Here is a 25,982-nt window from a genome sequence, read left to right on the forward strand (position 1 = left end):
TATTACAGTATACAAATATGAAAAGGTCTGCCGTCTGTTTACCATCTGTTTACATGACGTGTATTCGCGTCAAGGAAAAATTGACAGAACGATCCAAGATCAGGATTATAAACAACAAGTCATTGATTATTTGGGGTGTAGTCACTGTCAGAAACTGTCAATAAGGTCGTTTTTAACAATCAATTTTGTCATTGGTGTGTTCGAAATTACATTTTTATCAAGGATCACCGAGCAAATGAGTGATGGAGATGTCTGTGGTTACAAATAAACTCTACTTGGAGCTGCAGGCGTCCAGGCGTCCTTGCCAGCATCTACCTCAAGTGTCTCAATTAGCGGAAATGGTGCATCCCAGCACCTGAATGGACGCTTACCAGGCTTCTGGGCTGGCAGACTGTGGTGTCCCCGAAGGCCAAGAGGCTATTTTAGCACTGTGTGTCTAGATTGCCTGATCTTATTTAATATACACAATTAGAGTGTAAAATCAAGATGGTCCTCAAGATATCATATTCAAATTTCTGGAAATCCCTGGCATGGACCATCAAATAATGAAGTACATGATCCCGTGGGTAATCCTCCCAGAGCTTCAGAAAAAAATTAAACCTCCTTTCCACTCCCAGGGGTCTAAATGTCCAGAATGTAGTTTTTATTTTAATGAGTGAAATGTAGCCTCTCTCTCTCTGGCTGGCTGGACATGGCGAGGAAGGAGGACGCATACACACGACCTAGCAGGACAGGAGTTTAATACGTAATACACAGGACAGGGGAAACATCACCACACAATGACCTGACGGCGAACAGACACAAACAGGATAGTTTTATACAATGATGCACAGGAGATAACAATCAGGGAACGGAGTAACCCCTGCCGGACCGGATCATGACAACACCCCATAATGACAACCTGATTACGTTACTAAATTTATTAAGAATAAAAAAAAAAGAATGGGAAAGCTCAATACTTTGTTGATGTTTATATATTCCGAGTTTTTAACAAGGTGGACACAGGTTCAAACCTCATGACAGTATAGCCAACAGCTACAGATGGCTCAGTGCCCGGGTGGCCTTATTAATATGGCGATATAATTAATCCTGCGAAGGCTGGCCTGTCTCCATGACAGCATGACACAGCACAGCGCTGACCAGCAGACACTGCCCCTGACATTTCCATCTCTTCCCCTCATGTGCATGTGAGGAGCAGCGGCTGGTAAATGGAGCTTGAGGTAGACCCCACTCGTCCCATCTACATCTCTCTCGTTCCGTCGCCGCCGCCTGCTTGTTGCTAATTCGATTTGGGGACCGACCGCGAACCTGACCGCCTCTTTCTCCCTGCTGCAGAATGGGCTCAACGCTCTTCACCTGGCAGCCAAGGAGGGCCACATGGACCTGGTCCAGGAACTTCTCGACAGAGGCTCTGCCGTGGACTCGGCCACCAAGGTAGGTTCCACCTCCCCGGGTAAGATAGGTTTTTATATGTACAGGTTTCTAAACGGTCTCTACGGAGCACCCATGGTTTGCTGTGTTATCTTGATTCATCTCTTCATTTATACTTATATATTTATTTCTATTTTAGCCAGAGATATGTATGGATTTTCACATCTGACTTTGCCAGGTCTAGTGAAGCATAAACTTGTACTTTTGTAGGGATTTAATGTAGACACAATATATATTTTTTTGCCATAGATTACATCAATTAGTTCTTTAAAAACTTCATCCGAAGTCTCGATGCATGAAACCCCTCAGTGCAGCTCCGGCCCTAAATGTGGGCGCTGCCCTTTAACTTGACACCGCCGTCATACGACCGTCCCCTCTGCTGAGGGCGGGGTCGCTCAGTCTGCCTCTGGCCTCTGGGGAACTGCCTTCCATTCAGGCCCGTGAGACACTATTAAGCATGCCCGGCAATCTTTGGTGTCAGATTAGCATGCGTGCTGGCTACATCTAGCATCAACACACACACACAGGCCCGTCTAATGCTTTAAATTGGGAACCCTTCTAACCGCTTTTGCCTGCCGTCCACACGGAAACGGCATTTTATGGGACACAAAGGGGTTATTTATAGGGGATACAACAGTATAGCACGATATTGTATTGATACAGGGACATACAAATTTAGTCCAGCGGGTGATGCTGTCCAGTGTTTTTCTTTGGTGAGGTCAGTGGAGATGAGAACCAGCATGCGACTTCAACCTCCACTCCTGTAGATGGCGCTGTATGGCTGGGTACTTTGAATTATCGTCTGATATTTGAGGTGGAGTGAAATCGCAAAACCCTGACAGAGCGATCACAGCATCTGGTTTTTACATTTTTTGTGAACTGTAGAATGTTGCAATATGTACTGTATCCCAATATATTGTGGTATAATCGTATCGTGACTCACGTATCGTGATACATATCGTATCGTGAGATCTTTGCCACTATACACCCCTAGTTATTTATTATAATGGGTTCTAGAATAAAAAATTTCTCTCCCTGCGTATTCGTGGACAGCAAAACACCAGCAATATGTCAGAATGCTGACGTATTTGGCCCAACCTCCAGCCTGGCCTATAACCCCAAACATGTCGAACAATGGAGGATGGCGGGTTCGGGGTCGTGCTGCTGCAGATATCCTCTGTACGCTGGACTTTCTGACTGACAAAAGAAGGCTTGTTTGCCATTCGTGTCCTGCGACCGTTTTTACCGCTTACCTCGTACGGAGGCTTTATGCGCACGGTTTCATGTTAGACATCAACGTAGAGTTACAGGAGCACCTACAGGTGAGGGGGTTAAAGGAGTTTTGTGGGCCGTCTCCATATGATGAGAACATTTCAGAAAATGGGGAAAATGCAGGCCGGAATGTTTCAGGTTAGAAGTACCGCATCCGTAAATCAAATCAGTGTTCTTGTGGTCACGCTGGTACAAGGAGTCCTAAATTTTGGTCTGGACGGTGGACTTCCGTGTCTGTCCTCGTCGAGCGTTCTCCTCCAGCTCTAATTCATGTTTCCTGGCGCAGACACAAGCTACCTGGATTTAGTGGGTTTAGAAAATTAACACGGATTAACACTCTTCACACTGATGTCATATTTCATTTTTTTTTTTACTCCGGTTACAGGAGGTTCCGGAACCCATCGAGCTGCTTTGAGCCAGTTTTGAAACCAGCACCAGCTCATTGCAGTAATCCAGAGTTAATTGGGCCGAGAAAAGCCTCCAGGAACTTTCTCGTGTTCTAACGAAGAGGGTTCCCATTTAATCATAGTGTCTTCGCGTCTCATCTTCATTACGGACAGTCGCCTGGCAACAGTGGGCTCGGCTCCTGAACCGTTCGGGGTTAAATTAGCCACGCGGCACTTTCCATCTTCGACACTACAAAGGCGGACTGCGCTTTCAGGGACAGCTGGGCTGTCTGTTGCCGGACGAACTCTCGACATTGCAGGGTCGCGCTTGGCTGTGAAGTTCTTGTTGTCGGCCAGGTGCTCAGGCACAGGTGTCTCCGGTCAAAACCCGCGCGGCGTTTTGTCCTCTTCCACAAGTCTGGTGCCTTGCGCAAATAAGCCGTGATAGAAATGATTAAATCGGTTTTAGGAGTTTATTTCATGACTGTACGATATTTTTTTACTTGCCATGCCCGTGTAGAAAGGAAACACAGCGCTGCACATTGCATCTCTGGCTGGTCAGGGCGAGGTGGTGAAGATTCTGGTGAAGCGTGGAGCTGATATAAACGCCCAGTCGCAGGTAAACTGCCTTACTGCATCAGTTATCAGTCTCATTAATATATACACACACACACACACACATTTACAGGATGCTTTATACATCTTTACATACTTTTTCTGTAAATATCCTGATGACTTTTGATACATCCAGAGATACAGCTCTATCATTTACATTTTACAGCCTTTATCCAGAGCGACTTACATTCAGTAGTTACAGGGACAGTCCCCCCCCTGGAGACACTCAGGGTTAAGTGTCTTGCTCAGGGACACGATGGTAGTAAGTGGGGTTTGAACCTGGGTCTTCTGCTTCTGTGTTACCCACTAGGCTACTGCCACCCATATGCCCATAACATGCGAACGAGTTGTCAGGTGGTAACTTGAATAGATATTGATTTGAAATTTTATAGATTTTTTTATGCATCACCTCCTGGTGGTCTCCAAAGGTTATCAACTGAACAAGAAAACCCATATTTTATTAAAATATAATGCGCTGACCAATAATTGGTATAATGGTTTCATCTGTATGTTTCCTCTGTGATTGGTCCAATTCCTCAGAATGGCTTCACCCCTCTGTATATGGCAGCCCAGGAGAACCATGTGGAGGTGGTCCGATACCTTCTGGAGAACGGGGGGAACCAGAGCACGGCCACTGAGGTGAGTGCGTTCACGTCGGCAACTCATGGTGAGCCGTTACAGAACAGCGTTGCTCAACGGATCAGGCAGACCCGCCCGTCTACCGAGGGCGATCACCGCAGTCTTCCTCACTGCTCTTTACATCCCACCTCAAGCTAATGAACAACCATGGAAACAGTTATATATTTATCTTTTATTTATCTGCTGGTCTGGTCCACACATCATCTCGCTGTACTTGAATAGTAACAACAAAGGCGTCCATCTATCTATTATGCCATAACACATAACACAATATTACAAAACCTGTATATTTTGGGCGTAAAGCTGCTGTAGTTTGAGGTTCAAATATGGCAGATTCTTGATAAAATGAAATAAATTTGCTAATCAACACAGCACTGCAATGTCATTAAACCGACCGGTCCCCCCGTGTACAGGACGGCTTCACCCCTCTGGCCATCGCGCTGCAGCAGGGCCACAACCAGGTGGTCTCTATCCTGCTGGAGAACGATACCAAGGGTAAAGTGCGCTTGCCCGCCCTGCACATCGCCGCCCGCAAGGACGACACCAAGTCGGCCGCCCTGCTGCTGCAGAACGACCACAACGCTGACGTCCAGTCCAAGGTATGAAGGCCGGGGACGTGGCCAATAGAAAGCATTTGTTGATTAGGAAGGCAATATTGTAATGAAGCAGAGTGGCATGTATCTGTGCATGTATCTGCGGTAGGGACGTATTTCGGCCAAAGCAAAAGTGTTTTTTGTCATTTTTGAAGTGTTCGGTGCCTCGTGTCGATGCTCTCTTCACATGGTGTGATGTAAAACCGCGCCCGCGGGCTTTCGTTCTGTGACCCTCGCCGATGTTTGTCGCGTCACGTCCGTGTGTCTTTCTGCATTTCTCAGTTCTCTCTCTTCTCTCTCTCCCCCCAGTGTGAATGTGCCTGTGTCCTGTGTGCCCATCCAGATGTTATTCGGGTCTCTCTCTCTCTCTTTTACCTGTCTGTCCACTGTCCCCACATTAACACCCTCCCCTGTGTTGGTACTGAGGGCCTTCCAGCATGCACCCTGGTTTTGGTGGTTGGTGGTGGGGTTATGGGGCTGGGTGGATGAGTGGAGGTGATGTCACTAAAGCACACACCATAACCAACACTTCATACCTACCATGGACACTCAAGGGATATTCTGGAGTTTTTTTTTATATTAAATGTATTTGAAGAATCATAATGTTTTTATTCTCATCAGCACATCTGTCAGAAAGACCCGGTGCTCCGAAAGAAACAGAACACTCCCTAAAACAAACCCCCCCCCAAAAAACAGGACCAGTGGGAATTATACCTACTGCAAATATCATATTCAGTCATATCCAATCATGAATTATTTTTATTTGCTTGTATTAACGCAAGTTGACTTAATTTATGTTTCTTCAAAGCACAGGGTTATGCATCAGGATTGGGCAATAATGTCAATTATCAATATATATATATACACACTCACACACACACACACACACACATATATAAATATATATTTTTAAAAAGGAAGCTCTCGCTCATTTAAATGTTATTGATAATCAGTATATTCTGTAAGGAAATAATTAATGCTGAGAATATTGACCCAAACCTGTCATGGAAGCATGAAGTGTTCATCTTTGCTTCAGCCCGCTAGTCCTGTTTGTCTTCTGTTCTTCCTTACCTCTGGAATATCTCTTAATAAGAAAAATGAATAGACTATCACAAAGCACGAAATTTTCCAACATCACCCGTGCGTGTGTGCGTGCGTGTGTGTGTTTGCGTGTGCATGAGTGTGTGATTATAACACAGAATTCTTTCCCTTCGCACTTTTTTCTGCTGCATCAGATGATGGTGAACAGGACCACTGAGGTATAAACATTTCTCTGGTTCTCAGGCCCTCATCAGAAAAAAAAAAAGTTCCATTCAATTATTTCCGCGACTTTGTCACTGTTCCGCTGCATGGTGGAGATCTGCCGCAGTTTCTGCTTTCAGTTGCATCCCGCTGCCATGCATGCCTGTTCGGGAGGAGCGTCTGACTCCGCCCTTCTCCCCCCGCTCTGTTCTTTTAAAAGCCAGACGCGGCTACGGGTTCCATCGCATCTAAACTTTTTTTTTTCATAACAATCTGTGCGAAGAGCGATGCGATGACGCTGCGAGCGAAGGGTTGCGAGGGTGATGGCAAAAAAACACCACCCAACATTTCATCCATAACATCAAACACCAACTGAGCATCAATGCAATTATTATAAACACTGTACACATTCAGTTTACCCGATCACCTCACATTTTTATCTGTATTCGTTTCTGCATGTTCTCGCTTTGCAACCAGGCATTGGAAACAAATCAATTTCATTTTTATTCATTCAGACTGAAACTGATGAAAATATTCTACTTTTTCTAGCATTCCCAAGTTTGCTATCTCAGTTTTGTGAGCTTTTTATAATCAAAGATTCAAATATAATTATATAACATTCAAATATATATAACATTATTGACAAATTTAATTGTATTTTAAAGTATGGTTTTGTCTTCTGTTTCTAATAACTGTTTGCAAATGTATTTGTTACGAATTCACTTCTGATATACATGTTGTTGTGCATGCATTCAATAAGTAAAAAGCAAATACTATTTGCCAATAGAAACGTAAGTTTACGACGTGACTACAGTCCAAATTCTGATGCAGTTGATAGCCGTTAATGTGCAATGTTATGTTTTATTAGGATGGAGAATTTACGTAGTGCAATTCTGAAGTAAACTACAGCATGATGCACTCTGCTTATTTCTGTTGCCCCGTGCTCGAGCTTTTGAATGTGTAATTTTTCTGTAAAGTCATCACGTAGTCGATACCCTCTTCACACTTTTGTAAATAATGTTTTCACATTAAATCGGACCGTGACTTTCAGAACGGAAAGGTAAGACTCGCCATGCACACATCACACTGCTCTAAAATCTGCTGCTCTCTCATAACAAATAGAACCTGATTAATGATATGACCTTTGGTGCCATTTCTTTTTGGGTTGATATCCTGGTAACTCCATTTTTATTTTATGTATTTTATATATATATTTTGGTATCACTCTTTTCTTTTTCTCTTGTGCATAAACCCGTACGTGACGATTCTTCATATGTTCATAAGTTTATTTCATGTTAGTATGCATGATGGTAAATGGGCTCTCGTGGAGAGTGTGGATGTGTGTCGTTGAGTCCAAAATCTTAATTTTCTCAGTTTCTCCAATTTCATTTTTTTTTCTCCCCAATTTCTCATCCTCTCGGGGTTTTGGACCTCCCGACAAAACATTATTCCTTCCTTTTCCTTTCTTATCTCTTCTGATATGTGATGCTGTAATCTGACTGCTGCATGCTTCTATAGAGGAAACTGGACCAAGCAGAGGTTGACCTTTACTGCTGTTCTCGGATCATTGTTGGCTAGCGACGACCTTTAGGTGGGAGTTGGGGGGAGGGCTTGGTAGCTGAACCTAGATCAGCACTTTGGGACAACCTCTGACAGGCTGAGGTACGGGGGCACTAGAATTACGTTTAAACTTGTGATTTCTGTCTCTTTTTAACTGTTCTACGTTCCAGAGCGGGTTCACGCCTCTTCATATCGCAGCTCACTATGGCAACGTTAACGTGGCGACGCTCCTGCTGAACCGCGGGGCGGCTGTGGACTTCACGGCAAGGGTGGGGATTTTTGTTCATTTGCTATTCCTTTATATATACGAACATCAGGGTCCATTCTTGGCTTTTTATTGGCTCTATTTGTGGCTCTACTTGTTTAATAACCAATTCATCTGATCCATACAGAATGGCATAACTCCTCTACACGTCGCCTCCAAACGGGGGAACACCAACATGGTTCGCCTGCTACTGGACAGAGGGGGGCAGATAGATGCCAAAACTCGGGTAAGAACCCTCTGGTCCTTGAATCATAAGCTGCGTGTGTTTACTACAGTAACTAAGTGGAATTTTGCTGTTAAATGATGGGAGGAAAGAAGAAACGAAGGATTGATGGAAGGAAGGACTGATGGATGGATGGATGGATGGAATGGAATGGAATGGATTCCCCTTGCTGAGTCTTGGCTCCTCTCAAGGCTTTTCTTCCTGTTAGAGGGAGGGTTAGAGGGTTTTTTTTCTTGCCTCTGTGGCTTTGAGCACCATTCTGTTTGTAAAAAGCAGCATACTGTATTAATGAAGATTGATTGATTGATTGAGAGTTGGATGGATGGTTGGACAGATGGACGAACGAACAGATGGAAGAATGGACGGATTCTTATGATGGATAACATAAGATGATCTTTATTAATCCCACAAGTTGGAAATTTACAACCATCTTATCTTTGTGGATGGATGGTTGGATGGAAGGAATGATGGATGGATGACTTTTGTTACATAAATGTATTGATTCGTTGTAATGCACAATGTCTTGAGCAACGGTTACCGGTGAAGGAGGAGCAATGAGTGAGGTTGGGGTGAACAGTTAGGTACAGTACTGATGATGATGGAGTGGTAGTAGCCTAGTGGGTAACACACTCGCCTATGAACCAGAAGACCCAGGTTCAAACCCCACTTACTACCATTGTGTCCCTGAGCAAGACACTTGAACCTAAGTTGCTCCAGGGGGACTGTCCCTGTAACTACTGATTGTAAGTCGCTCTGGATAAGGGCGTCTGACTAATGCTGTAAATGTAAATGATTATAATGATGGTGTTACTGGTGCCATGAGGTTAATGGTGCATCTGTCACCACGGTGACCATTAAACAGTTGTTTACCATAAACGGATGTGTGATGTAGCTTGTTGATCGGTAGAGTGGATGCTGTAATTGACTGACTGTGACAGCAGGTCACACGCTCCTCCCACCAGGGCTATTTTTAGCTGTATTTGTGCAGCCTGTTTGAGGAGAGTGACCTGTGGAGACAAGGTCACTACAGTGTGTGTGTTTGTGTGTGTGTGTGTGTGTGATATGTGAATATATTAAACAGCATGCGATGGTAGTGATCTGTGTGTGCTTCATTCAGGATGGCCTCACGCCTCTACACTGCGCCGCCAGGAGCGGTCATGACCCAGCAGTGGAGATATTGCTGGAGAGAGGAGCGCCCATGCTGGCCCGGACCAAAGTACTTACGCAACACCCACAAACACACTCACACACTCTCTATGTGGGCCAGGCTAGCACAGGCACAGATACTCAACCTCGATGAAATCGACCCGATCCATCCCATGATTGTGTGGGTAGAAGCACGTCAATTTATTATTTAACAGTTAAAAACAACACAGAAAATCGCTGCTTTACACCATTTTACTTCGCAGATTTACAATTGTGAAATTGTGAGAATAGTAGACAATTTGCTGAGAAAAACAGAACAATTGACAAATAATTTGCCTAATTGGACTCATAATGCATTTGTGTTTTGACTGGATGTGACGGCAGAACGGACTGTCCCCTCTGCACATGGCGGCTCAGGGGGACCATGTCGAGTGCGTGAAGCACCTCCTGCAGCACAAGGCGCCCGTCGACGACGTCACGCTGGACTACCTGACCGCCCTGCACGTGGCGGCCCACTGCGGCCACTACCGGGTGACCAAGCTGCTGCTGGACAAACGGGCCAATCCCAACGCCCGGGCGCTGGTGAGCCCCGCCCTTTCCCCCCCAGATGTAATCGGGCACCACCGCTGTTTGAGATGACTGTAACCCCCCCCGTGTTTTGTGCATTGGGGCGACAGAATGGCTTTACCCCGCTGCACATTGCCTGTAAGAAGAACCGGGTGAAGGTGATGGAGCTGCTGGTGAAGTATGGCGCCTCCATCCAGGCCATCACAGAGGTAGAGCGGCGGCCGGGGAGACCAGGGTTCGTAGTTCTTTTAAATGTTCATCCTGTACGATTCCTCTCTCTCTCTCTCTCTCTCTCTCTCTCTCTCTCTCTCTGTAGTCTGGTCTGACCCCCATCCATGTGGCAGCGTTTATGGGTCACCTCAACATCGTCCTGCTGCTGCTGCAGAACGGGGCGTCTCCCGACGTCAGCAACATCGTGAGTCTCCGCGTAACCTTTGACCTCCGTTATGGTTGTGTTGTTCATGTGTGTGGCGTTTCATCGCGCCGTCTCGCGCGTGTGTGTGCGGTGTGCAGCGCGGCGAAACTGCTCTGCACATGGCGGCTCGGGCGGGGCAGGTGGAGGTGGTGCGCTGCCTGCTGAGGAATGGTGCCATGGTGGATGCCAGAGCCAGGGTGAGATGCCTGATCCCAGTATGAGGATGATGATGATGATGATGAGGAGGAGGATTATCTGACCTCTGACCCCTCTCCCCTCAGGAGGACCAGACCCCGCTGCACATTGCAGCTCGCCTGGGCAAGACGGAGATCGTTCAGCTGCTGCTGCAGCACATGGCCCACCCCGACGCCGCCACCACCAACGGCTACACCCCCCTGCACATCTCCACCCGCGAGGGTCAGCTGGACGTGGCGTCGGTGCTGCTGGAGGCGGGAGCCTCACACTCGCTCGCCACCAAGGTCAGAGGGCCACAAAAACACACCAATTCTAGCACCATAACAATCCCAGTACCCAGCATGCACTGCTGTCAATTATGAAGCCTACTATCTGACCATTACTGTACTTCATTAAGCAAGTGAGCGAGTAATAAAAACACTAATTGAATATTCCAACATATTCTTTGCTCTGTCCATGTCAGCATTTGTTAGCAGGCTTGTTAATACATTTGCCCCCAATTGCATAGCCTGATAATACATTTGTAAAAAGTTTACATTACACACGCTGCCAGAAAGGACTCTGGGTACCATGTGACCTCTGCTAAATGCCTCCTGAGGATTTATGTGCCTCTTTGATTGGAATTTCCTTTCTAGAACACACTATAACGTTTCAGAAAAATAAAATACAGTAAATATTTTAGATTTTTCATTCTAGTATTCTATCATTGCTTGTCATCATGCTGCGTGTAAAAACGCTGGTCAGGTGACTATGAAAGGAGGCGTGGTTTGGTTGTCATAGAAACAAGGATATTCTAAGCCCCCTGCTGGTTCTGTAATAGAATGACATTTATACATTCTTCAACTGTAGTCCAAGAAAACACTAGCTTTTAGCCGCCTGTCCACTTTTTCTGTTCTGCAGAAAGGATTCACTCCCTTGCACGTAGCAGCAAAGTACGGAAGCCTTGACGTGGCCAAACTCCTGCTGCAGAGACGGGCGCCTCCTGACTCTGCTGGGAAGGTAGTCCTCACCTCTCACCTCCCCTCAGCGCATCACCAGACGTACTCTGCTACGGTTTTAACGCGCTTAAGCCGGAGTTATACCTCCGTAGCGCGTATGACAGGGGACACATGTGTCCACATTTCACCTTGACCGTGCTGTGGTGGGTTGGATGCGAGGAAGATGCCAGGCACAGACTTTAATTTCAAATTTGAATTGGAATAGGTAGACAGAGTGATCCCTTTTTTCTGGCTTCCCGGTTCTACGCCTATGCAGAGTGATGTTTTTGACGTTGTTGACAGCATGCGCACCAGTAGGCCCAGTTTGCTGCGGATTAACCCAGGTTTATCTTTTCATTTCTGTGAAATCTTTTTTTTTTAATCTGAACCCTCTCTCCTTTGTGTCTCTCAACAAGGAGCCAGACAGCAGCTGCTGGGGCGCTTGCACATTCATTTAAATCTTTTTACTTGAACATTAACCGTGTCGTTTGCCCAGTAACTCCCTCTTACGTTCTAGTTGGTGTGTGTGTGTGTGTCTATGAGTCTAATGGCAGCTTACGCTTGGCTAACACCCTGGCTCACCCTGGTTTTACAGAACGGCCTCACACCCCTCCATGTTGCAGCGCATTACGATAACCAGAAGGTGGCGCTCCTGCTTTTGGACAAAGGGGCTTCTCCCCACGCCACTGCCAAGGTGAGAGTCGTCCTCCAGAACAGGTCCTTCATCCTCCCCTCCATCTCTGACTCTCTCACTTCTTTACGTGGATTAGTTTGTCATTTTTAAATGGATGGGAACGGTGCAAATCCAGGGGGTTTCCCATAACCCAAGAAACTGAAAACAACAACAACATTTATTTCTTATATAGCCCATACAGTACGTCTCAATGGGCTTTGACAGGCCCTACAGTTGACACCCCCCACACTTGACCCTTTCTGCACACAATGAAAACTCTAGGAGAGAGAAAAAAGGTGGGAAGAAACGTTGGGAAGGAGTGATACAGAGAGGGGACCCCCTTCCAGGGTAGAGTGAGCCTGCAAGTGGTGACAGTGCAGGGCTGGTGATGATTTTTCCAATAAGAAAAAAGTCCTACAGTTGTAGGGTTGGAGAAGTCCAGAGTGTAGTCCAGTGTAATAGTGTCCATTACGATGCTACTGGTCCATTTTGAAGATCCCTGAAGCTGTAGTTGTTACAGTGGCGGTGGCTGTGGTGACCCTCTGGTTCGTTTCATGCTAAGTCCTCGTTTAGCAGTTGCCAGGAACCAGGACAAAACACCTGTCTGAGCAGGAAGGCGCATGCTTTTATGACGTTCTCCTCACCGCCAGTTACATTTACATTTACATTTACAGCATTTACCAGATGCCCTTATCCAGAGCTACTTACAATCAGTAGTTACAGGGACAGTCCTCCCCTGGAACCTGGGTCTTCTGGTTCATAGGCGAGCGTGTTACCCATTAGGCTACTACCACCCTGTAGTAGCCTAATGCCAGTTCTCCGCTCTTCTGTGCAGAACGGCTACACTCCCCTCCACATCGCGGCCAAGAAGAACCAGATGGAGATCGCCACCACCCTGCTTCAGTACGGGGCCGAGACCAACCCGCTGACCAAGCAGGGGGTGACCCCTCTCCACCTGGCCTCACAGGAGGGCCACGGCGATATGGCCGCCCTGCTGCTGCAGAAGGGCGCTCCGGTCAGTGTGTCCACCAAGGTAGGTGCCATTCGTACCCGAGGGCCTTCTAATTCCAGGACGTACCTTCAGCAGAGGGAAACGCCCAGAGGGATCATTGTGTTTGAAATACGATCCATCAAACTCAATCATGTCAAAATTGTCCACTGAACTATTCTTTGGGACGTAAAGATCTCTGTCAGACAGACAGCTGAACAATGGCGTCTCCAGGTGCTTCAGCTCTGATAAGGCAGAGGGCGGTGAACCCATGAATGACTGACAGCAACGTCACCGTAATTGAGATTTCAGAATTTAGTTTGGAGCTGACCTGTTCAGCGGTTCAGCTTTACATCCCCAGGTCTAAAGAAATTGTGCCGTTTTTCACACCAACTGCTCCAGTATGTTCAGGCTTAAGTTGTTTAGCATTTGTTTAAAATCTAGTGTGATTTTTTTTCATAATTTTGCCTACATTTTTAACTATTAGGAGAATTGGTGACCATCTCTGCCCATCTTTAGATCTGAGAGACTCAATTTTTTTTATATCACGTCACCATTTGACCCTTTTTTGCACCATAAACTTTCCCCACCTCTTTTGGTCCTAGTCAAGTCACCGTCATGAAATTCACTATAATATCGTTCGTGAAATAGCACTTGCAACATTTCACGTGTTTTTTAGGTTTTGTTATGAATTTACAATTTGCACAATTTTTTTTGGTGAGTTTTATTTTTACCTCAGGGTTAAGTGTCGAAAGTGGGGTTTGAACCTGGTCCCTCTGGCTGATGGGCAAGTGTGTTACCCACTAGGCTACGACCAAAGGCTTATATAGACTGGTGGATGGACACCAGGTGGCCAGATCTTAGACCTTTTAACTGGGCCTTCATTTCACAGAGCGGACTCACCTCCCTCCACCTTGCTGCTCAAGAAGACAAAGTTGGCGTGGCGGAGACACTCGTCCAAAATGGAGCCATCCTCGACCAGCAAACCAAAGTAAAGGAAGCACCGAAAATCCGTCAGTGCCCTAAAATAACAGATCTTTTTTTAAATAGCGTCAAGTACATTGCTTTTTTTTTTTTTTTTGCTCTTGTCCAGTTGGGATACACCCCCCTGATTGTGGCATGTCACTATGGAAACGCGAAGATGGTCAACTTCCTGTTGAGCAGCGGCGCTAGTGTGAATGCCAAAACCAAGGTACGCTAAAACAGCAAATCCATTTACATTTTACAGCATTTACCAGACGCCCTTATCCAGAGCGCCGTACAATCAGTAGTTTCAGGGACAGTCCCCCTGGAGAAATTTTGGGTTAAGTGTCTTGCTCAGGGACACGATGGTAGTAAGTGGGATTTGAACCTGGGTCTTCTGGCTTCATAAGCGAGTGTGTTACCCACTAGGCTACTACCACCCTAAATCCTGCACCGACATGATGCTCATTGGTTATGAAGGGTGGGGTTATGACAACTGAAATGAAGGGCAAATTCACGTGTCACATGATGCTGTGACAGTAAACGAGGTGGAATTAGAATACATCGGAATGACTTGTTGCAAATGACTGACGCTCTCATATCCTCCCCACAGAACGGATACACTTCTTTACATCAGGCCGCGCAGCAAGGCAACACTCACATCATCAACGTTCTGCTCCAGCATGGAGCCAAGCCCAGCGCCATCACTGTGGTGAGCCTCTGCGCAACACTTTCACATGCAGGGGCGCAATACGCTGGAACCGTAGAAGACCGGAACTGTCCTTCTCTTCTCAGAACGGGAACACGGCTCTGGCTATCGCCCGCCGCCTGGGCTACATCTCGGTTGTGGACACCCTGAAGGTGGTGACTGAGGAGATCATCACCTCCACCACGGTCAGTCTGTAAAACACTCTATGTAGTGCAGTTTAGATATTTGAATATTAAGATTAATCAATATTATTTTGTTTATTGATTTAATTGTAACAAATGCTTTTTTATGGTCTATCTACACCCAAACTCTTCCAGACGGTGACAGAAAAGCACAAGCTGAACGTGCCAGAGACGATGACTGAGGTGCTGGACGTGTCCGATGAAGAAGGTGAGCGTTGGTCCACAAGAACATATCATGTCCCACAACAAAAGGGTCAAGTTTGAAGAGGTCTGACAACGTCTCTGGTCATACGTGGTATATACGTGGATGTCATTGTCCTGTAGCACTGAGGACTAGGCCTGAAGACGATTGGCAGTCTGACGACTCCATACAGTTGGAAGGTACACTGCCCTGCAGCATCAGCAGGCTTGCACAACTAGTGCAAACTAGTGTGCTGCTTTGGAGACGGAGCATGTGTTGCCATGGTGACTCCACACACCCGCGTGGCTTTTGGCCTGACGTTCACCTCTTTAACTGCATGAGTAGTATTTACCTGGAGAAGACCTAATGAACTTGTGCTCTACAAATATTATCATAAATGCATAACTGCAGCAGTTGCTAATATCGGCCGAAAAAATTAAATTATTATCAAAGTTTTTCCTACCGCGGTTTTTAGTGTTTTTTAGTGTTATTCTACGCTTTATACCTCATTCCCTGAGTCTGGTCGTAATGTTGAGTGTAAATGGGGATTGAACGAGACGTAGCACAGCTGCAGAAATAAAAGCCATATTGTGCTGAGCCACTAAAAGAAAGACACAAAGCAGTTTTATAACCCACTGTATATATTTTATTTCTCTATAGAACAAAAAATACTAAAATAACAACTTGATTTTACTTTTAAGTTTATTTCTGCATCATATCAGCATAAATTATATTGAACGCTGAACGTAAAATTGTAATCATAAGAAAAAAAAGAAGGCAGAAATTATATGCGAGTGTGGGATGCAATTAACTTTAACTTTTCATTCTGCTGTGAATATGAGACATTTATTGTTTGCAGATGCTGGCAAGGAGCTTTAAATGTCTTTATTTCATGTGACCTAAATCTTTAGATCGAATCCCCATCTCGCACAGTTTACTCACAAAAAGGTCCCGTTGTTTCTGTCACTCTTTTTTTTAATTTTTTTTTTATTAACTCTCCTTTTCTCAGGCAGCCAATGTGCTATTGGCAGCAGAACCCGCCTGTCTAACTACAGTATGTCTCTTACTTGCCGTTACTCTCCCCTGAAACCGAACCAGCCCCCCCCTTGCTCCATGCCCAGTGTAGTGCTGCTGCCCCCTGCTGTTCACCGGCGGCGTGCACGCGGTAGAGCACCGCGCCTGTGGCTTCAAACGGCCTCCTCTTCAGTGATGACTGCGTCACATGGCTGACTGTGTGTGTGTGTGTGTGTGTGTGTGTGCTTGAGTGTTCAGCATCTCCCTAACAGTGTCCACCTTTGTGCGTGTGTGTGTGTGTGTGTGTGTGTGTGTGTGGCCCTCTTTAACTCGTTGCTTTAACCGTTGCCAGGCGACGACACCATGACAGGAGACGGGGGAGAGTACCTCCGGGTGGAGGACCTGAGGGAACTCGGGGACGACTCGCTGCCGGGACAGTATCTGGACGGCATGAGCTATCTGCGCTTCAGCCTGGAGGGGTGCCGCTCTGAAAGGTACATATAGTCCAGCGTTATTTAGTGGCGTGAAATGGACTGTTTGTGGCGCGTTATAATGCCGTCCCTTCTTCTAATGCTTCCACAGTCGCCTGCACAGGTACGTGGGACAAACGTCACTACAACTCTCGTAACAACCCGGACAACCCATGAACCTCGACGACGTGTGCTCAGTTCAGCTCTCTCTTCAGTTCTGATAGGTCTTACACACCGACTCACCACAGCTACTACTCCCCAAAGCATGACGGGACGGTGGACAACATCACTGGTTACCAGGTGAGCCATTTTCAGCGCTTTTATATGTGCACTTTCACCTTTCTTACCACCTTAAATTTGCATTTAGATACAGTGTTGACATATATAAGGGGGTTAAAGGGCATTCTTACAATGATGCAGATGTCAACGCTGATGAGGGATAATGAGAAAGACTCGTACCGACTGAGCTGGGCCACCGAAAACCTGGACAACGTGGCACTATCGTCCAGCCCGCTTCACTCTGGGTGAATGTCGCATACACACATAGTTCATACCTCACGTATTTCAGGCACACACACTCACAGACACAAACAGAGAGAGCAACACACAGACAAAAAGCACACCCGCTCACGACAAATGCATCCAGACATGTTTTGCATACTGATTCACTGATGACACTAATATGACTTTTACTAATCCCATTTATTACCGACTGGTTTGGATTGACAATGAACAAACTGTCAAATAATGTCATTGTTTTTCCTTGACTGATGATGAAAAAATCTTAAGTACAAAGAAAATGACACAGTGCAATGATAATATCTTATCTGTAGTTACAGTTTTTCTTGATTGCTTTGACCTGTTTAAGGAAACTGGAATCCACACCGTCTTGGGGCAGTGGTGGCCTAGCGGTCAAGGAAGCGCCCCCGTAATCAGAAGGTTGCCCGTTGAAAGCTAAGACTATAGTAACAAGCAATGGTGCACTGATTCGCACTGAGTGCTGTGTTATATAGTGCAGTTTATAATGATGGGTTGGAAGAGCTCATATGCCTGTTTGCAAGTTGTGTTGTTGTAGGCAAAATTAGCTTTTGTTTTTGACTGTTTTGGCATGGTCACAATGTGTCCTTGTGACCATGAGTGCCACTGTTTAGGCTCTGAGTTGACTGTTGCATCAAATCAATCAAGAAAAACTGTAATTGACCCCAACACAATAAGCTCATGATTGCTTGAGTAAAGAGTATGATTTATTAGAATTGTGCTATGACTCCAGTCGCATTTACTTACACTATCTTATTTGTTATGGCGACCTCCTTCATTCTACGTTTCTTAATGGCTTCTGTATCATTCTTCCTCCTTTTCTTCTCTGGTTTCTTACTGGGCCTCTGCTTTGTTTTCAGCCGTTGCTCTCCGTGCCATGATCATGACAACAGCAGGTGACCCTCTGATCGTTGGCTTCTCTTTTTCACCTACTGTGTGCACAGTCTCTGTCTCCATGTTCTAGAGTTCCTCAGGGCTCAGCCTGGGGTCCTTCACGTTTTTGCTTCATGTTGACCATTCCCGATTGAATATTTATATTACCCATTGTTTCCTTCCATTTGTGATATATACATATTTTCCCCCATTATTTTACAATATACCTCATGATGGGAGAGTATACGATAATGATTATTGTGTTTGCATATGTATATAATTCCATATGTTTAGTTTTTTTTTGGTTTTGGTTGTGTGTCTGTTGAAACCCCTGGTCTGACTTTGTCCACAAGTTTCTGTACCGTTTTTATGACAATGCTCTAAATTAGCAAAAACTGGAACTTGCTTAAGTGTTACAATTTTAGATGAAATAGAAGTCCAAAATCGTCCTCTCGCCCAACACATTGTAATAATTAATAATGCCTTGTAATGACAATATTTTTTTTGGGTTGTTGTGCTTGCTTCTGTCGTACGTTCTGCATGTTGGAGTGTGCTTTGCCATAACTTGCTGGTTATCATTGGTGCATGTCCACTACAAACCACCCCCTCTTGTTTATTTCTGTAAAAAGTGTAAGGGTTTTGACATGCCCCCTCTTGACAAAAATCTCAAAAGCATGAACTGCAGGCACTGATATTTTATTAACAGCGGCATTAAGATCTACATTATTACGTTAATTTCCAGCAGTGAAGGAAAGCCCAAGTAATTGTGGACTATCTAATCTTATTGCACCATAATGCGGCATGTTGTAGCAGTAAATAATCCTCACTAAATAAAGCTTGTTAGCAGATTACGATGATTTTTATATATATATATTTTCATTATCTAACGCCTGCTGTTTCCTTCTGCCTCCAGCTTCCTGGTCAGCTTCATGGTGGACGCTCGTGGTGGGGCGATGCGAGGGTGTCGCCACAATGGCCTGCGCATCATCATCCCGCCACGCAAGTGCAGCGCACCCACGCGGGTCACCTGCCGCCTGGTGAAACGCCACCGCCTGGCCACCATGCCCCCCATGGTAGAGGGGGAGGGGCTCGCCAGTCGTCTCATTGAGGTGGGACCCTCCGGTGCCCAGTTTCTCGGGTAAGGTGATCAGTTATGTTCATAAAGACAGAAATTAGACTTAACATGATATGATCAAAAGCATTATAACAATAGGGGTACATTTTAACCCTTATTAACCCCTGACGAACTCATATGCTTTCATAAACACATAAGATGACTGTTATACTAACCGTTTTACTGACCGAATGCCGTGCTGACCAATGGCCTGGTCATCCTGAATTACCTGTTCCAGAATCTGGGGCTTTTCTCACTTGGCTTGTTAACCAATTAATTCAGTAACAGTGCTAGGAATTATTTCTGCCATTGGACAGCGTCCATCAAGACCCCACCAGGTGACTTGGAGGCTGCTGAAAGGAGCAGTGTGTGTGACCCTGTGCTCTCTTTCCCTCCCCCCCATCCCCTCGCTGCATTCGGATCGCGTTCAGTAAACTGCACCTCCCTGCAGCCCCTCCTCCACTCAATGAGGGAGAGAGCCTGGTGAGCCGCATCCTGCAGCTCGGCCCGCCCGGCACCAAGTTCCTTGGGTAGGCGAAGACAAACCCGAAATCAGACCATGGATGCTGGAAACCCGTTGCACCACCCGCCTCCCGTGCCCCTGTACCACCTTCACTGTGATTGCATTATTATTTCTGGCCTCCAGCTCGATTCATTTCCATTCGTGAAATTTTGCTTTGTTAGACCCCACCCTGGTTTACCCACCCAGCTCATATGGATGGCTGTGTTTAGTGCTGTGGTTTCACCCCATCATTTTAGTTGGCTCTTTAGTTTAGCATGTTTTCCTGTAGCCGTTATTAGTGCATAATGTGATTGTAAAGATGATAAATGTGTGTCATTGTTTTTTTTTGTCTGTGCTACACATACATGCCATATGTGTATATATACAAACACACATCCAGAAAGTATTCTTTTTCCACATTTTATTATGTTACAGCTATATTCCAAAATGGATTTGATTCAGAATTCTACACACAACACTGAGAAAGCACATTACTTTGTCGATGCACCTTTGGCACCAATTACTGCCTCAAGTCTTTTTGAATATGATGCCATAAGCTTGGAACACCTATCCTTGGCCAGTTTGGCCCATTCCTCTTTGCAGCACATCTCAAAGCTCCATCAGGTTGGATGGGAAGCGTCGGTTTAGAGATGTTCAGTTGGATTCAGCCATGTTTTTTTATAAGGAGTGGTTTCCATCTGGCCACTCTACCATGCAGGCCTGATTAGTGGATTGCTGCAGACATGGTTGTCCTTCTAGAAGGTTCTCCTCTGTCCACAGAGGACCCCTGGAACTCTGACAGAGTGACCATCATGTTCTTAATCACCTCCCTGACTAAGGCCCTTCTCCCATGATCACTCAGTTTAGGTGGCCGGCCAGCTCTAGGAAGAGTCCTGGTGGTTTTGAACGTCTTCCACTTATGGATGGTGCCTGGAGACAATCGTGTCTTGGAGGTCCACAGACGATTCCTTTGACTTCATGCTTGGTTTGTGCTGTGATATGAACTGTCAGCTCAATTGAGTGGACTCAAGTGGACTCAAATTAAGCTGCAGAAACATCTCAAGAATGATCAGGAGAAACAGGAGGCACCTGAGCTCAATTTTGAATTCTTATGTGCATGTGCTTTCTCAGTTTTTTGAATTTTTTATAAATTTGCAAAAAACTCAAGTAAACATTCTTTCATGTTGTCATCATGGAGGTGTTGTGTGTAGAAGTCTGAGGAAAAAAATAATTTTATCCATTTTGGAATAAGACTGTAATATAACAAAATGTGTTGAAATCTTTGAATACTTTCTGGATGCACTGTATATCTCTCACACTTTAAAAGACTATCAGATCTGGATTCAGACGGACGTTTGATGGCATTGACATGTTAGGACCAATCACACAATAATTACATTTTTATATTTTATTAAAATATTGTATTTCCAACAACTTCAAGTTACCCAAAAATGCTGAAAATCACCCAGCTGTGAATCCATGTCTGGCAGGAGCCCAGTTTCAGACCCCCCGTCCTCAGTCTCCGCCCTCTCTCTGTACCCCAGGCCGGTGATCGTGGAGATCCCACACTTCGCGGCACTGAGGGGGAAAGAGAGGGAGCTGGTGATCCTGCGCAGCGAGACGGGCGAGAGCTGGAAGGAGCACCACTGCGAATTCACAGAGGAGGAGCTCAACCAGATCCTCAATGGCATGGACGAGGGTGAGGCTGCGAGAAATGGAGAAAAAAAGCCAATTAGCTTACACACATGTAGTCCAAAATGATCCAGAAATGAACAGTTAACCGTTGACCTTCATAACTTTAAGAAATATTATGAGCTTTTAGAAGAATTAAGGTTGGAAGGATTGAGAAACCAAGTAAACATGTAAAGAACCTGGACGAGTAGGCAGCTGTCCTGTGTGTCCAGAACTGGACCCGCCGGAGGAGTTGGAGAGGAAACGCGTCTGTCGCATCATCACGCGAGATTTCCCACAGTACTTTGCGGTGGTGTCGCGGATCAAGCAGGACAGCAACCTGATCGGCCCAGAGGGCGGCGTCCTGAGCAGCACCGTAGTGCCACAGGTCCAGGCTGTCTTCCCAGAGGGCGCTCTCACCAAGAGGATCCGCGTCGGCCTACAGGTTTAAAAATCGATAAGACCGTGACATTCCGTCTTTGCAGTGCTATAAACGGTAGATGTGCTAATGGATGATATGAAGAAGAATCATTATTCAATTAATTTAATTATAAGCAATTAGGCAGTGGCAACCACAACAGGAAGCTGGCCTGAAAGGTGTTCTTTGCTCAGACCCAGCCAGTGAACATGGATACAGTGAGGAAGATCCTGGGGAACAAAGCAACGTTCAGCCCCATCGTCACGCTGGAGCCACGGAGGAGGAAGTTTCACAAACCCATAACCATGACCATCCCGGTACCCAAAAGCACCACTGACCCTGTCGTTAATGGATTTGGCGGGGACACACCCACCCTGCGACTCTTGTGCAGCATCACGGGTACGACACACACATGCACATATCATGCATCACTGTGGGGAATTCATTCGCGTAGATCACCGGATTAAATCATTACTGACGTACATGTGAATTTGGGGCAGGTGGAACTACTCCTGCCCAGTGGGAGGACATCACGGGAACCACGCCGCTGACGTTCATCAACGAATGTGTGTCCTTCACCACCAACGTGTCCGCCAGGTTAGGCCCTCAACATTTTTCACCTTTACTTTCCATTACAAGCCGTAAAATTAATCGATCCCCCCCCCGGAAGGTTCTGGCTCATCGACTGCAGGCAGATCCAGGAGTCGGTCAACTTTGCCACGCAGGTGTACCGGGAGATCATATGTGTGCCCTACATGGCCAAGTTTGTCATTTTCGCCAAAACGCACGACCCCATCGAGGCTCGGCTGCGCTGCTTCTGCATGACCGATGACAAGATCGACAAGACGCTGGAGCAGCAGGAGAACTTTGTCGAGGTGGCCCGCAGCCGAGACGTGGAAGTGAGTATCCTACCATCCCACACAAAAACACGACTGGTTTCCTCTGAACCACGATCACTATTTACAACAACAACATTTATTTCTTATATAGCCCAAAATCACATACAGTATCTCTCAATGGGCTTTGACAGGCCCTACAGTTGACACCCCCCACACTTGACCCTTCTGCACACAAGGAAAAACTCCACACAAAATAACTCTAGGAGAGAGAAAAAAAGAAAGGAAGAAACCTTGGGAAGGAGTGATACAGAGAGGGACCCCCTTCCAGGGTAGAGTGAGCCTGCAAACGGTGTCAGTGCAGGGTTGGATATGATATAATGATAAGTCCTACGGTTGTAGGGTTGGAGAAGTCCAGGATGTATTCAGTGTCATGGTCTAGATTACGTGTCCGTAATGATGTTACTGGTCCATTTGAAGATCCCTGGAGCTGTAGTTGTAATGGTGGTGGTGGCTTATTAGTGTTGATTTCATGTAGAAGACTTTGGAAGCCTCATTTATGAACAAATACATGAACATGTTTAGGACATTACGACTTCACGTCGTACACGTCTGTAAAAGCCAACAGAGCAGACCAGCAAGAGCTCAGACTGAAAGTTCTACGCTGGTTCACACAGGTCTTGGAGGGAAAGCCCATCTTTGCAGACTGCTTCGGAAACCTGGTGCCCCTGACCAAGAGCGGCCAGCACCACCTCTTCAGCTTCTACGCCTTCAAGGAGAACAGACTCGCGTTATTCATCAAGGTGAGGTCTCCATTCGTGGTTCAGGCGCAGATGACCTGGAGGAAAAAAGACGTTTTACACGCCGCTGGCTTGGGTTACAGATTCGGGACAACACTCAGGAGCCATGTGGACGACTGTCTTTCATGAAAGAACCCAGGACCTACAGAGCGCTGGCCCACAATGCCATATGCAACTTAAATATCACGCTTCCTTCATATTCAAAGGTAGCTTTCATCGCACCAGCCACACCAATGTTTGGAACAAACGCTCGTTTGCATGCCAAGCACGTTCTACCGCATTCCCGCCATTCGTTCGCAGATGTATTTTTTTTTTTTATTGCATGCATTTTTATTTACCCGTTAACCATCTAGAGCATAAGTTTAACATAATTCTTTATTCGGTTCAGTCGGAGGCGAAATTTGTGTAGATACGTTTGGCTCGGACCTTGTGTGTGCAGAGTTTGCATGCTCTCCCCGTGTGAGTTTCCTCAGGTTCTCCGGTTTCCTCTCGCCATCCAAAAGCATGTACACTAGGTGCACTGGCGTAATTACTGAGACAGAACGAGGAGCAGGTGAACCCGCATTGCACACATGAGTGTCCAGGTCACCAGCCCCTCTGTCACTATACACGACCCAGATTTCTAAAACCTGTCAAGTTCACCCTCACTGTTCCTGCTTATGATGTTTTTGCCGGCTGCATCTACCTCAATGACCGAAATTGCATGCCGAGCCTCGCTGGCTGGCTCCAGCCCAATTCTGTTGCCATGGTAACTGCTTTGCCTGCTCTCTCTCTCTCTCTCTCTCTCTCTCTCTGTGTCTCTCATCTTTCATTCTGTCTGTCCATCTTGCTGCTTCTTGCCCCTCAAAGGAATCCGATTCCGACCAAGAGCCTGAGGAGGAGGTAAAGGCGCTCCTCTTTTTACGTTCCCCCTAACAAAGTTCCCTCTGCTTTTTTTAAATTATGCCTGGCTGCCCAGGAAGAGCTTCCTATCTGGCTTCCATGCATTTTCCCAAGCATTGTCCAATCAATGTTTGATTGTGCATAAGCGATCAAATAAATGTTTATATGTAAAAAATAATAATAATAAACTAAACACTATTATAGAGCAGAACAGTGTGGGGCAGCGTGTTCGTGTGTGTCTCATCACTGGACAGCCCTGAAATACTGTTTATCTTATTCACGCACATAACTGTGTCTATGCATACTCTTGATTTTCTAAAATGTGTAAAAAAAGTGTTCTAATGTCCTGTGTCTCCTCTTCCCTTCATCAGACAAGCCAGACACTTGGAAAATGTAAGAAATTTTATTTTTCTAGACTTTTTGCATCTAATATTTAAAACTAATTGATCAAGCGGTCATAGTCTCATAGCAGAACCGTGTTGCATGCCTTGACTACCTTGGTATTAACAGTGATCTTAACTTGCAATGACCAGTAATGATTTGGCTAACCTGGTGCCTAAATGTCAATGACTATTGCATGTCTCGGCTGGGTGAAAAACTATTCAAAACCAGCATTTTTTTCCATCTCTCGCTGTAAGGAGGAGTTTTTCAAAAAGCACAATACCGTGCCATTCATACTGTGGTGATGTTAGCATGGCAGTTGGCCATAAATACGCAAACTGCAAAGCAAACTGATGTGTCCCGTCCCCTTGGCCCTGCTCGTCTAGTTAGCGCTCCCCTGTCCCTGCCTCCTGTGAATGCTGCAGTATTCATGTGAGACAGTTCCAGCTGTGAATCACATGAATATTGAAGTACATGTAGTTCTCTCTATTTATTGAATATTTAAAAAAAAAAAAAACATACATAGAGTTTGAATATGTATGTTTTATGCAACTTTTTTGTCACAGTACGTTCAGTGCATCATGATATGCATGCAGTGTATAAGAAAAACGTATATACATTAAAGCCTGCATTACTAGAGCTGGACTGAGAACAAAGCTCACCACATTATGCAATGCACACAACTAGAAAATTGATCCTAAATAAATAAGTATTGGCCTGGAGCCCAATTTTAGACGCTCAAATTTCAACTGAGGCTGCATGTCAGTACTACCCCTCTTGCTTTGCATGGAAATAACTTTGCTTACATACTCTGAGCATATGTGTGTGTATGGCGCGAGTGAGTGTGCGTTTGACCTGCATTTGCTTAACGTTTGCATTTGAGTGCTTCCACCAATTCATTTGAATTTATCTCACAGTTACTTTTGATTCACGTGTTATATTGACATGTTATTTTTGGGTTTTCCTTGGGTTTTGCTTACATCACAGACCATCCACAGGAAGAATGTACTTATTATTTATATGAGTTATGTTTGGATAACAACATTTCCATCACACCATCCTCTTAAATATGCAAATATGATTTTTTCCATTTCACGAAGGGCCTTTTAAAGCTAGAGGACTGTGTAACAATCACTGGCTTTCATCTGGGGAAAAGGCTTCATTAAGTGTTTATGAAACTTTTATTTTTGTTTCTTTTTCTCTTTCTCTGTAGACAGTTGTGCCTCTTGAACAATCTTGAGATGTCTTCGTATTGGTCGATC

General features: G+C 45.5%; 1 protein-coding gene across 31 annotated transcripts in view; it reads left to right on the forward strand.

Annotated features, from left to right (window-relative positions):
• Positions 1 to 25,982, forward strand: part of ank2b (ankyrin 2b, neuronal) — a 105,233-nt gene that overhangs the window by 58,240 nt on the left and 21,011 nt on the right. For 9 of the 31 annotated variants that reach the window (XM_028981746.1, XM_028981595.1, XM_028980467.1 and 6 more), the window contains exons 3-41: positions 1,336 to 1,434; positions 3,610 to 3,708; positions 4,245 to 4,343; positions 4,757 to 4,942; positions 6,172 to 6,195; positions 7,230 to 7,238; positions 7,909 to 8,007; positions 8,131 to 8,229; positions 9,344 to 9,442; positions 9,757 to 9,954; positions 10,050 to 10,148; positions 10,256 to 10,354; positions 10,453 to 10,551; positions 10,636 to 10,833; positions 11,450 to 11,548; positions 12,122 to 12,220; positions 13,035 to 13,232; positions 14,080 to 14,178; positions 14,281 to 14,379; positions 14,764 to 14,862; positions 14,946 to 15,044; positions 15,177 to 15,249; positions 15,366 to 15,422; positions 16,589 to 16,730; positions 16,819 to 16,830; positions 16,922 to 17,006; positions 17,127 to 17,230; positions 18,104 to 18,139; positions 19,030 to 19,254; positions 19,662 to 19,760; positions 21,277 to 21,431; positions 21,637 to 21,848; positions 22,016 to 22,220; positions 22,322 to 22,418; positions 22,492 to 22,720; positions 23,335 to 23,460; positions 23,541 to 23,663; positions 24,307 to 24,339; positions 24,711 to 24,732. In XM_028981746.1, the coding sequence (XP_028837579.1) occupies positions 1,336 to 1,434; positions 3,610 to 3,708; positions 4,245 to 4,343; positions 4,757 to 4,942; positions 6,172 to 6,195; positions 7,230 to 7,238; positions 7,909 to 8,007; positions 8,131 to 8,229; positions 9,344 to 9,442; positions 9,757 to 9,954; positions 10,050 to 10,148; positions 10,256 to 10,354; positions 10,453 to 10,551; positions 10,636 to 10,833; positions 11,450 to 11,548; positions 12,122 to 12,220; positions 13,035 to 13,232; positions 14,080 to 14,178; positions 14,281 to 14,379; positions 14,764 to 14,862; positions 14,946 to 15,044; positions 15,177 to 15,249; positions 15,366 to 15,422; positions 16,589 to 16,730; positions 16,819 to 16,830; positions 16,922 to 17,006; positions 17,127 to 17,230; positions 18,104 to 18,139; positions 19,030 to 19,254; positions 19,662 to 19,760; positions 21,277 to 21,431; positions 21,637 to 21,848; positions 22,016 to 22,220; positions 22,322 to 22,418; positions 22,492 to 22,720; positions 23,335 to 23,460; positions 23,541 to 23,663; positions 24,307 to 24,339; positions 24,711 to 24,732 (4,333 nt within the window). Of the gene's footprint in view, positions 1 to 1,335; positions 1,435 to 3,609; positions 3,709 to 4,244; positions 4,344 to 4,756; positions 4,943 to 6,171; positions 6,196 to 7,229; positions 7,239 to 7,908; positions 8,008 to 8,130; positions 8,230 to 9,343; positions 9,443 to 9,756; positions 9,955 to 10,049; positions 10,149 to 10,255; positions 10,355 to 10,452; positions 10,552 to 10,635; positions 10,834 to 11,449; positions 11,549 to 12,121; positions 12,221 to 13,034; positions 13,233 to 14,079; positions 14,179 to 14,280; positions 14,380 to 14,763; positions 14,863 to 14,945; positions 15,045 to 15,176; positions 15,250 to 15,365; positions 15,423 to 16,231; positions 16,277 to 16,588; positions 16,731 to 16,818; positions 16,831 to 16,921; positions 17,007 to 17,126; positions 17,231 to 18,103; positions 18,140 to 19,029; positions 19,255 to 19,661; positions 19,761 to 21,276; positions 21,432 to 21,636; positions 21,849 to 22,015; positions 22,221 to 22,321; positions 22,419 to 22,491; positions 22,721 to 23,334; positions 23,461 to 23,540; positions 23,664 to 24,306; positions 24,340 to 24,710; positions 24,733 to 25,982 lie in introns of all 31 variants that reach the window. The other 22 variants (XM_028981437.1, XM_028982177.1, XM_028980948.1 and 19 more) reach the window with 19 other exon arrangements.

The sequence above is a fragment of the Denticeps clupeoides genome, chromosome 1 (assembly GCF_900700375.1).
Source record: "Denticeps clupeoides chromosome 1, fDenClu1.1, whole genome shotgun sequence".
Classification (NCBI taxonomy): domain Eukaryota; kingdom Metazoa; phylum Chordata; class Actinopteri; order Clupeiformes; family Denticipitidae; genus Denticeps; species Denticeps clupeoides.